Source organism: Galeopterus variegatus, unplaced genomic scaffold (assembly GCF_000696425.1).
Source record: "Galeopterus variegatus unplaced genomic scaffold, G_variegatus-3.0.2 Scaffold131, whole genome shotgun sequence".
Lineage (NCBI taxonomy): Eukaryota > Metazoa > Chordata > Mammalia > Dermoptera > Cynocephalidae > Galeopterus > Galeopterus variegatus.
Window position 1 is genome coordinate 861,393 of NW_007726242.1, and position 11,654 is coordinate 873,046.

Genomic DNA, 11,654 nt, shown 5'->3' on the forward strand with positions numbered 1-11,654 from the left:
AGTGAATACAATGAATGAATGGAGTCCAGAGCTGTCCAGAGAGACTTGGGCACCTACCAGTAGGGCCGGGGGTGCTCAGCCCCCTCCCCAGGTTTGTGAGCACGTCCTGAAGGAAAACTGAGTGGATTAATGAGTGAAGTGATGGACATCAGAGCTGTTTTCTGCTCTGATCCTCCTGGTGGGATGGCACTACTTTCTTTTGTCAAAGATGGAAGTCGGGGGAGTCCTGGAGGTGCTGACGTGTGGTTGTGTCCGTGCTGTGCCCTGCGAGGCTCACATCGGCCTGGACCAAAGTGGCCTCAGAACAGCTTCCCTTCCCAGCGGGAGCACACTTCACTGCGAGCACCATTGAAGGACCTGGGTGTTCTTGGAATTGCCTCAGATTATTGGCTCTAGACCAGAACTAAATACCCACCTTTGCACAGCCAGTGGCGGAAAAGCTTATGTTCCCAGTGGTAGGACTCCCTAGAACCTCAAAATGTACTTTGAAAAAGTTATTTTTACTTTGAAACTATTCACAAATAGGAAAAACAAAACAACATAAAAAGAAAAACTTGTGTCGTCTTGTGGTATCAAAGTTCTAAATTGAGTGAAGGGAAAAAATGGCTCAAAGAATATGTCTCTCTCGTTTGGTCTCTTGCTTAAGGAATGAGCCCAGTGTGTAGTCACTGAGGTTGTGCTTTTCTGAAGAGTTGTAATAAGAATAATGGGGTTAAACCAACTTGTACATCTCATAAGCTTGGTTTACACCCAAGTGTGAAAATATTCTGGAAATCTACAGTTTTTAAAATTCCAGGGATGATCTAGGTAATCAAGTCCTTCCAATGAAAGTTTGTTTTTCTATCCTTGTCTTTTTCTTTGTCTTTCTTCCTTTGTTTTCCTGATGCAGGAAGCCATCCAGGGTGTACTGAACCATGTGGAGTATGAGCTGAGGGTCGCTTAGCAGCTTTGCTGGGGCTGCATCTGCACACTGAAAGGGGCATCTTTTCCTGATTGGCACAAGGTGCCGCAGGGGTTAGCAGCAGCCCTAGTCACATAGTAGTGGTTTTTAAAGTGACTGTTGTTACAGGTGAAAGTGGAGCCAGAGTGCTTTGTAGCCCTGTTTCATTTGTGTGAGTTTATCTTGTTCTTGTCACACCCAGCGCTGCACTCTCCCGAGTGTGCCACGGGCTCGGCCCCATGGTAGTGGTTTTTAAAGTGACTGTTACAGGTGAAAGTGGAGCCAGAGTGCTTTGTAGCTGTTTTATTTGTATGAGCTCGTCTTGTTCTTGTCCCCCTGCCTTCCCCAACATGGGCCCTGCACCTCCCTCCTGCCACCACCATCTCTCCTTGTAGCTGCCAGAATGATTTATTTAAAAGGTCAATCGGGTTGTTTCACTCTGATGCTCAAAACCTCTAGTGGCTTCTGTCATATAGAGCACAGTCAAAAGTCCTCATGGCCTTCAGAAATATATGTGGCCCTGGCCACCTCTTCACCTTCATTTCCTGCTCTGCCCTACATTTGAGAACTCTAATCACCCTGGCCAACCTGCAGTTCACCTTGCGGGCCACGGGGGCTCCCACCTTAGTGCCTCTGCACTTGCTTTTTCCTTTTCTTGACCATTCTTCTTCCTGGTAGCCACGTGCCCGTGTGGCTCACTTTCTCCTGTTGCACAGTTTTCTGCTCAGGTGTCACTTTCTTGAGTAGGAACAGCTCGTCTAAAATATGGCCCTCTGTCTTCCACGTTCTTTATCCCCTCACCATGATTTATTTTCCTTCTTCATGCTTATCACTGCATAGTAGTACATATTTACTTATCAACTGTCTTTTTCTCTGCATTATAAGCAACTCTCTTGTGCGGTGTTGCCTGTATTGTTCATTCCCATTTCCCCCAAACCTAAAACAGTACCTGGCTAGAGTAGGCTTCCAGTTATATAGTGAGTGCATGAGTGACTTGGACTAGGTTAGTGGTGATGGAGACAGAAAGAAATGAACCAATTCCAGACATATCTGGAGATAAGAGCAGCAGGACTTGAATTAGGCATGGAAGGGTAAAGGAGATGGAGTTCTCAGGAATGCTTATTTGGTTTGTGGCTTGTTCCAGGATGGACAATGATATTCAATGAGATAGTAACACGATGGAGATCAGATTCAGAGGATGGTATAAATTTTTTTTTTTTGTCTTTTTTTTTTTTCCGTGTCCGGCAACGGATCGCAACCCTCAGTGTCGCCCCCGTACCGGACCAGGACCGGCAACGGGATCGCAACCCTCGGCGTTGCCCCCGCGCCTCGCTCAGCCAGTGAGCGGGAACCGGTCTGTATGTGGGATCCGAACCCTCGGCGGGAGCGCCGCCACACTTCCCAAGCGGCGCACTAGCGCAGTGCGCCACCGGGCCGGCCCCAGGATGGTATAAATTTGATTTTTTACTTTTGGGGGGAGTTTTACTTTAAAAAAAATTTTTTTTTTTTTGAGACAATCGTAGATTGATCAATTTTAAGTAGTAGTACAGAGAGACACCATGTTCTTTGTACTTAGTTTCAAAACCATAGTATAGTAATCACAGCCAGCATACCTGCCAGCCACAACAACAACAACAAAAAATATCTTGTATATAAACCAGTATGTTGTGAAATTTCAAACCATGTAGCAAATGGGAATGAAAATATTTAGGACTTGTGTGAACATATAAAGAAACAATGAAAACCAAACTATTGACATTGATGCAGTGAAGATACATAAGAATTCCTTCAGTCACCACACGGATCTCTCCTCTTAACCATTTTTATGCACATCCACGTCCCTCTTGTCCACTGCCCCTGTTCCCTGCCTCTTGTCCTTAACCCCTGGTAACACTTATCTGGTCTCCATATAGTTTTGTCATTTCAAGAATGTTACATAAATGGAACAAACAATAAAGTGTATGACCTTTGGGGATTTTTTTTTCCTCAGCAAAACTCTCGAAATTCATCCAAGTAGTTGTATGTATCAATACTTCATTTCTTTTGATTGCTGAGTAGTATTCCTTGGAATGGATATACCATAGTTTGTATAACCATTCGCTTTTTGAAGGACATCTGGATTATTTCCAATTGTTGGCAATTATGAATAACACTGCTGTAATTATTTGTGTACAGGTTTTTGTGTAAAAATAAGCTGTTATTTTTCTGCAGTAATTGCCCAGGAGTGGAATTGCTGGAGCATATAGTAGTGGTATGTTTAGTTTTGGAAAGACACAGCCAAATTGTTTTCCAGAGTGGCTGTGCCATTTTACATTCCACCAGCAATGTGTGAATGATCCAGTTTTTCTGCTTCCTTGCCAACATTTGTCACAACTTTTTATTTTAGCCATTATGATAGGCGTATGTTGAAGTACATTGTGATTTAAATTTGCATGTTCTTAACATCTGTCGATATTAAATATATTTCCATGTGCTTTTTTGCCATCTGTATATCTCCTTGGTGAAATGTCTGTTTGTGGTTTTACTGCAGCTTCTAATTGAATCATTTGGGTTTTTTTACTGGTAGATTTTGAGAGTTCTATATGTATTCTGGATAGTAGTCTTTTGTTGGATATGTGGTTTGCAAATATTTCTTCTGGTTTGTAGTTTGTCTTTTTATCTTCTTAACCAGGTCTTTTGCAGAACAAAAGTTTTAATTTTGATGAGGTCTAATTTATCGATGTTTCCTTTTATGGATTGTCCTTTTGGTATCAAGTGTAAGAACTCTTTTCCTACCCCTAGATCTTGAGGATTATCTTCTCCTTTTTTCTAAAAGTGCTATAGTTTTACATTTATGTTTGTGATCTTTGTTGAGTTAAACTTTGTGTTAGATCTGGGGTTAGAGTGAGTCTCATTTTGTTTCCCCACGAATGTTCACCTGTTGTAACGTTATTTGTTGAAGAAGCTATTTTTCTTCCACTGAATTCTTTTGTGCCTTTGTCAAAAATCAGTTGGGCATATTTGTATGAGTCAATTTCTAAGTTTTATTTTCTGTTTAATTGATCTGTGTGTCTATTTCTCTGTTGACACCACAGTATTGATTACAGTAGCAATATATAGGCCTTAATGTTGGGTAGGGTGATTACTCACAGTTTATTCTTATTTTTCAAATCTGTTTTAGCTGTTCTAGGTTCTTTGCTTTTCCATATAAATCTTAGAATACCCTTACCTATATCTACACAAAAAATCTTGCTGGGATTTTGATAGGAATTACAGTAAATCTGTGTATCATTTTGGGGACAATTTTTTTTTTTTTTTTTCCTTTTTGTCTTTTTTCGTGACCGGCTACGGGATTGCAACCCTCAGTGTTGCTCCCGCACCTCGCTCAGCCAGTGAGCGGGAACCGGTCTGTATGTGGGATCCGAACCCTCGGCGGGAGCGCCGCCGCACTTCCCAAGCGGCGCACTGTAGCAGTGCGCCACCAGGCCGGCCCTTGGGGACAGTTTTTCTACTTGTTTTCCATATGCCTTATATGTATTTTGTGCTTGAATTCCTGGGTTACTGTCTCCTTTTATGTTTATTTTTTTAATAATAAAACATTTTAATTTCCTTCCTATTTCCTTTTATGTATATTGTATAGTTATTTTCTTTTTGGCTACCATGAGGATTACATTTAACATCCTAAACTTATAACACTCTAATTTAATATATACCACTTTAATCTTAATAGCATACAAAATCTCTGCTTCTATACAGATCCGTCTCCAACCCCTTTCAATTAATGATGTCACAAAATGATCTTTATATATTGTGTGCCTAAAATGTAGACTGATAATCTTTTATTAAAATGTATTTGTCTTTTATATCATGTAGAAAATAAAGAGTGGTGTTACAAACCAAAATTACAGTAATATTGATTTTTATACTGACCATGTATTTACCTTACCAGAAATCTTTGTTTTATCATATGGCTTTGGGTTACTGTTTAGCATCCTGTCATTTCAACTTTAGGGCTCCATTTAGCAATTCTTGCCAGGGCAGGCCTAGTAGTAACAAACTCCTTTAGCTTTTGTTTACTTGGGAATGTCTTAACGTTTTCCTTATTTTTGAAGGACAGGTTTCCCAGTATAGAATTCTCAGTTGGCAGGATTTTTTTTCTTTCAGTACTTTGAATATATCAACCTAGTGCTTTCTGGCCTTTTCTGATGAGAAATTTGCTAATAATCTTATTGGGAATCCCTTGAATGTTATGTGTCTCTTCTGACTGCTTTCAGTATTCTCACTTTGGCTTTGGGTTTTTTTTTTTGTTTTTTTTTTTGTCTTTTGTCTTTTTCCGTGTCCGGCAATGGGATCGCAACCCTCGGTGTTGCCCCCGCGCCTCGCTCAGCCAGTGAGCGGGAACCGGTCTGTATGTGGGATCCGAACCCTCGGGCGGGAGCGCCGCCGCGCTTCCCAAGCAGCGCACTTATCCAGTGCGCCACCGGGCCGGCCCTGGCTTTGGTTTTTGACTGATTATAATGTATCTCAATGTGGGTATCTTTCAGTTTGTCATACTTGGGGTTTGTTAAGCTTCTTGTATGAGGAGTTTTCAAAAAGTTCATGAAAATATTCATATTATCTTTTAATTCTACTTTTCTGTGAAGTTTTTGAAGTACCCTTTTATTTGTAGATTCATATCTTGCATCAAATTTGGGAAGTTTTCAGCCATTATTTCTTCAAATACTCTCTATGCCCCTTTCTTTTCTCCTTCCATGATGTTCACAATGCGTATTTTATTCTGCCTTGATGGTGTCCTACAGGTCCCTTAGGTTCTGTTTACTTTTCTTCAATATTTTTCTTTCTGTTTCTCATACCCAATAATTTTAATTTTTCTATCTTCAAGTTTTCTGATTCTTTCTTCTGCTTGTTCAAATGTTTTGAATTCCTCTAGTGAATTTTTCACATCCGTTATTGTGCATTTAACTCTAGAATTTTTCGGCTTCTTTTTTTGTTTTCTGTGTCTTTACTATATGTCTGGGGGGGGGCATCATTTTCTTGACTTTGTCCATATTTTCCTTTAGCTCACTGAGCATCTTTATAAAAGTTTCTTTGTGTAGTATGCCACCATCTGTTCTTTCTCATAGATGTTTTCTGTCTGTCTATTTTGTTCCTTTGAATGGTCCATACTTTCCTATTTTTTCATGCATTGTTTTTTTTTTTTTTAATTGTTGAAAACTGGACATTTGAATCTTATAATATTGTAACTCTGAGAATCAGATTCTTTCCCTTCCCCAGGATTTGCTAGGTTTTGTTTGTTTTAGTTTTTGTTTTTTGTTGTCATATGGTATCTCTGGTGTAGGAGTCAGCCTGAGGTATAAACTCAAAGTCTTCTCATGTCTTTTCTGAGCCTGTGTCTTTCTTTGGTCACCCATAGTTACTCTCTAAATTCCCCCAGGAATATAGTTGTTTTTGAATGTCCTTATCCTTAAATGTCTGGTACCCCAAAGCAGAAAAATGGGGGAAATTAAAGGGAAAAATGTAGGCACTGTCCTTTAAATCACCTGGAAGGCACTTCATCCAGTGGGGATTGCAACAATGGCAGCCTGCCTTTGAGTCTGCACTTCCATGATCCAAAGCAATAATTCACAGTTAGAACCCAGATCCCCATGATTTGGAGAACAAGGCCCTTATTGCCAATGTTACCAAGGGCCACTCTAGGAAATCTAGTATGGCTGTCTGCCATGGGGCTATGGGCTGGGAAATGGGTAGATCCTCCTGACTGAAATTAACTACAGTTTACTGGCCAAGCCTTCACTTAGAAGCTGTGAGCCTTCATGTAGATTCTAGAGTTTCAAAATAGTTATATCTGGAAGATTCTGTGAGTTCAGTTGTTTAGGTTGTGGAGAGAGAATCCTGGCACTTCCATTTTCCTCATGTGTACTTTTCCTCTTTTACTGCTCTTTTTTTTCCCCATTCTGACATTTTCTGTCTTCAAGTAATGTTGAAAATGAGGTCTTGCATTAAAGTCTCACAATTATGAAGTTATTTCTTACTGTTTGGGGAAGAAATTTGACAGATTGCTTACCATCCATCCAACATTGCCTTCAGCTACCTGGAAGGCTTTAGTTTTTACTCTTTAAACATAAGTTTTATCATTCAATAAGTATTTTAATTTTCTACTTAGAAAGTATGTTTTTTAAGTAAATATATATTTTTTAAGATCTTGTTCTTTGGATACTGATTTTTAAAAAGAATTTGTTTGCAGAAAGCAGAGTTTTAAAATTGAAGCTCTCTTGGGCCGGCCCGGTGGTGCACTGCTACAGTGCGCCGCTTGGGAGCGCGGCGGCGCTCCTAAAAGAATTTGTTTGCAGAAAGCAGAGTTTTAAAATTGAAGCTCTCTTGGGCCGGCCCGGTGGTGCATGCTACAGTGCGCCGCTTGGGAGTGCGGTGGCGCTCCCGCCGAGGGTTTGGATCCCACATACAGACCGGTTCCTGCTCACTGGCTGAGCGAGGTGTGGGCGCGACACCGAGGGTTGCAATACCGTTGCTGGACACGAAAAAAGACAAAAAAAAAAAAATTGAAGCTCTTTTAGTACATATGGTCTATAAGAGGAAAAAGGTTAACCCAGTCCTGTTACATTGGAGGAGAGAAAGTGAAAGAAGACTTAATTTTTAGTTTTGCTGTGGAAAAGTTTAAAAGTACTTCAAAAAGTTTATGGGAAGATGCATATCTTTCAATTCTACTTTTCCATGAACTTTTTGAAGTACCCTCATATATAAAAGTAAAGAGAATAGTATAATGAATTCCCACGTATTTATCACCCAGTTTCAGCAGTTGTTAACTCATAGTCATTTTTGTTTCATCTGTACCAATGGTTTTCTACCAGGGGTGATTTGTCACTGTCTTGAAACATTTTTGCTTGTCATAACCTTTGGGGGCAGTGAGGGAAGGTGCTGTTGGTGTCCAGTCACTAGAGGCCAGGATGCCACTACACATCCTGCAATGTGCAGGACAGCCCCAAACAACAAAGAGTTATTTGGCCCAGGATATCAGCTGAAGTTGAGAAATTCTGATCTATATCCTGCCTTTATGCACTGACAATTTTGTAATGTTGACTTGTTCTGTCTGAGAATAGAAGAGGTCATTCTGTTTGTCTGGTATACTTTAATGTCACACAAGATTGCTATAAAAAATTTTTTGTATACGTTTTTTATATTTCTTGTAAATTTATTCCTCTAATTCTTCGTTAGTGTAAATGAAAGCTATTGATTTTAGTTTGTCAGTTTCATATTCTGCTACTTCACTGAGTGAGTTTTATTATTGATTCTCTGGGACTTTTCCAATATAGTATTATATCATCAGGAAATAGAGGTAATCATTCTTTTTACTCATCTTTATGTCTCTAGTTGATTTCTCTTCCCTGATTACATTGGTTAATACTTCTAGTGCAGGGTTGAATAGTAGGGAAAATGATGGGTATCCTTGCCTTGTTCTTGATTATAGTGGAAATACCTATAGTGTTTCTTCATTAAATAAGATAGTAGCTTTAAGACTTAGGTGTATTTTGTCATGTTGAGGAAGTATTCCTCAACTCCTATTTTCTTGAATGTTTTTATTAGTGGTGCTGAATTTTGTTGAAGGCTTTTTCAGAGTTTCTAGATATATATTATTTCCTTACATGCATATATTGTACTGTAATATGTGCTATAATAAGAGGGGTGGATTTTTGGAGCTCAGAGTCAGGAAAAGGTGTCCAGAGGAGTTAACATCTGAAGTGAATCTGAAGACTGCAGAGGAATTTAGCATGTAGGAAAAGAAGGAAAGACATTCAAGATTAGAAATAATTGCAGAAATGAGGTAATTTATGACTCCACCATAGGCTACCAGACTGTATTTCCCAGTTTATACACTTTAATCCCTTTGCTTCAGTCTCCATTCTCCTGGTCACTCTAACACTCTTTAAATGAACTTGCTTGATTCTTTTGTTCACTCTAGCAGTTTAGCTATCCTCCATTATTACTTTATGCAGTGTTATTTTTCTATTTTTTCCCTCTTGCATCTATCTTTTAGCCATATGGCAAATCCTTATTTAGATATCATTAATGTTTATTTCTATACATTTACTCTCAGCCAATCACATGAATCATTGGCAGTTTTTTTTCTTTTTGTCTTTTTCAGGATGTAAGAGCTGTCCTAAAACCACAAAGTCAACTCAAACTCAAGATTCATCATTTCAGGGGTTCATGAGGAAAAGACTCAAAAGGAATGAACCCTGGGACTTCATTTTAGAAAAACCCTGCATGTATGAAGACAGAATAAAGAAACAGCAGGACAAAAGTGACAGTTTACAAATAATTTCAATCACCCATACGCAAATCCTCACTATAGACAGAAGCCTTAAAAATATTGAATTTGGCCAAAATTTCAGCCTGAAATCAGTCTTTGTTAAGCAACAGAGGATTTCTAGAGAAAAAACACTCTCAAAATGTGAAATACAAAGAAATACCTTCAAGCAGAATTCAAATTCACATGGCCAACCAAAAATCAGGACAGCAGAGAAACGCTATAAATGCAATATATGTGAAAAAGCCTTCATTCACAATTCATCCCTTCGTAAACATCAGAAAAACCACACTGGAGAAAAACTATTTCAATGTAAAGAATGTTTGAAAGCTTTCAGCCAAAGTTCTGCTCTTATTCAACATCAAAGAACTCATACTGGAGAGAAACCCTTTATATGTAAAGAATGTGGGAAAGCCTTCAGCCATAGTGCATCCCTTTGTAAGCACTTAAGAACCCATACTGTGGAGAAATCCTATACATGTAAGGAATGTGGTAAATCCTTCAGCAGAAGGTCTGGCCTCTTTATACATCAAAAAATCCATGCTCAAGAATATCCCCATAGGTATAATCCAGGTAGGAAGCCATCCAGTTGTAGCACATCCCTGTCTGGATATCAGAGAATTAATCTCAGAAAGAAGTCCTATTTGTGTAATGAATGTGGCAACAGCTTTAAGTCTAGCTCATCCCTTCGTTATCATCAGAGAATTCACACTGGAGAGAAACCTTTTAAATGTAGTGAATGTGGGAGAGCCTTCAGTCAGAGTGCATCTCTTATTCAACATGAAAGAATTCACACTGGAGAAAAGCCGTATAGATGTAATCAGTGTGGAAAAGGCTTCACTTCTATTTCACGACTTAATAGACACCGAATAATCCACACTGGAGAGAAACTATATAATTGTAGTGAATGTGGTAAAGCCTTAAGTTCTCACTCTACACTTATTATTCATGAGAGAATTCATACTGGAGAGAAACCTTGTAAATGTAAAGTATGTGGAAAAGCTTTCAGACAAAGTTCAGCTCTCATTCAGCATCAGAGAATGCATACTGGAGAAAGACCCTATAAATGTAATGAGTGTGGGAAAACATTCAGGTGTAACTCATCCCTTAGTAATCATCAGAGAATTCATACTGGAGAAAAACCATATCAGTGTCCGCAGTGTGGGATATCTTTTGGCCAAAGTGCAGCTCTTATTCAACATCAAAGGATTCATACAGGAGAAAAACCCTTTAAATGTAATACATGTGGGAAAACTTTTAGACAAAGCTCATCACTTATTGCACATCAAAGAATTCATACTGGAGAGAAACCCTATGAATGTAATGCATGTGGGAAACTCTTCAGCCAGAGGTCATCTCTTACTAATCACTATAAAATTCATATTGAAGAGGACTCCTAGAAAGTAAATTTGCATGTGTGAAAGCCTTAAACCAAAGTTCATCAGAGAATACATACTTGAGATTGATTTATTGGATATAGCGAATATGAGAAAACTATTTTAGTTCTCATCATATATCCCAAGGTTATACCTTGGCTGTATAATAAACATGGGGAAAACTTTCATACCTGTCAGTCATTTTTTTTAATATCCTGAGACAGATCGCTTACAATTGCAGATATTGATATCGGCCATTTGTAAGATAAAAGGTGGGTCCCCCCCCCTTATACAGCATTATGTGCTATATGCAACATGTAAACATGAGAGAAATCTGGGTGTAAGGTTACTGGATTTCTCATGAGAAAAAACACCAACCATATATATGAGCCACTAGCATGCTTATTACAGCTATTATTTTAATAGCAAGCGAAATAATTGATCTTAACAATATATGCATTTTTAGAGCAAAGGACCAAATGAAAGATAAAAACAAACTGAACTACCTCTCAGTATCTGGAATTTACCTTTTCTTAACCTACTATTAAACTTTGTGCATGGTTTTCATTAAAAAAGAGAAAGAACAAAAATCTGTTTTCTTCGTCCTTTGTTCTAGTCATTTTCAAACTACACCTAAGAATTTCCCATGTTTTCTACACAATTCTTAGTTTTTCTCTCAGAATTAGTTTTTCTTTATTGCCTTGAAGACACGTTTGTTATGAATTCAAACTGAGCAGTAGTGTTAGGTAATTTAAGTAGAAACATCTAGTTTGCTTAGGCAATCACTTCAAGATTAAAGCTATTATATTTTTTTAGTTCACTGCAGAAGAAATCCTAATAGTTTAAAGAACCTATCACCAGTAGCAAAGTCTTGAAAAGGAATCAATTCATAAATAAAATATTCTTTTCCTCACTTGGGGTTTTCTAGTTTTTAAGAATTTCAGACTGCAAAGAAAAAGCTTTTAAAAATTTGTAAACATCAGAGCTGGTTTACTGAAATATTTAAGCGCAGGTTTGTGCCTGGTACTATCCTGCG

The 11,654-nt window shown here is 38.5% G+C and overlaps 1 protein-coding gene across 2 annotated transcripts in view; it reads left to right on the forward strand.

The window, feature by feature from the left end:
- Nucleotides 1-11,208, forward strand: part of ZNF354B (zinc finger protein 354B) — a 14,106-nt gene extending 2,898 nt beyond the window's left edge. For both annotated transcript variants that reach the window (XM_008588674.1, XM_008588680.1), the window contains one exon: nucleotides 9,078-11,208. In XM_008588674.1, the coding sequence (XP_008586896.1) occupies nucleotides 9,078-10,642 (1,565 nt within the window). In that variant the 3' untranslated portion in view covers nucleotides 10,643-11,208. The remainder of the gene's footprint in view (nucleotides 1-9,077) is intronic.
- The last annotated feature ends 446 nt before the right edge of the window (nucleotides 11,209-11,654 follow it).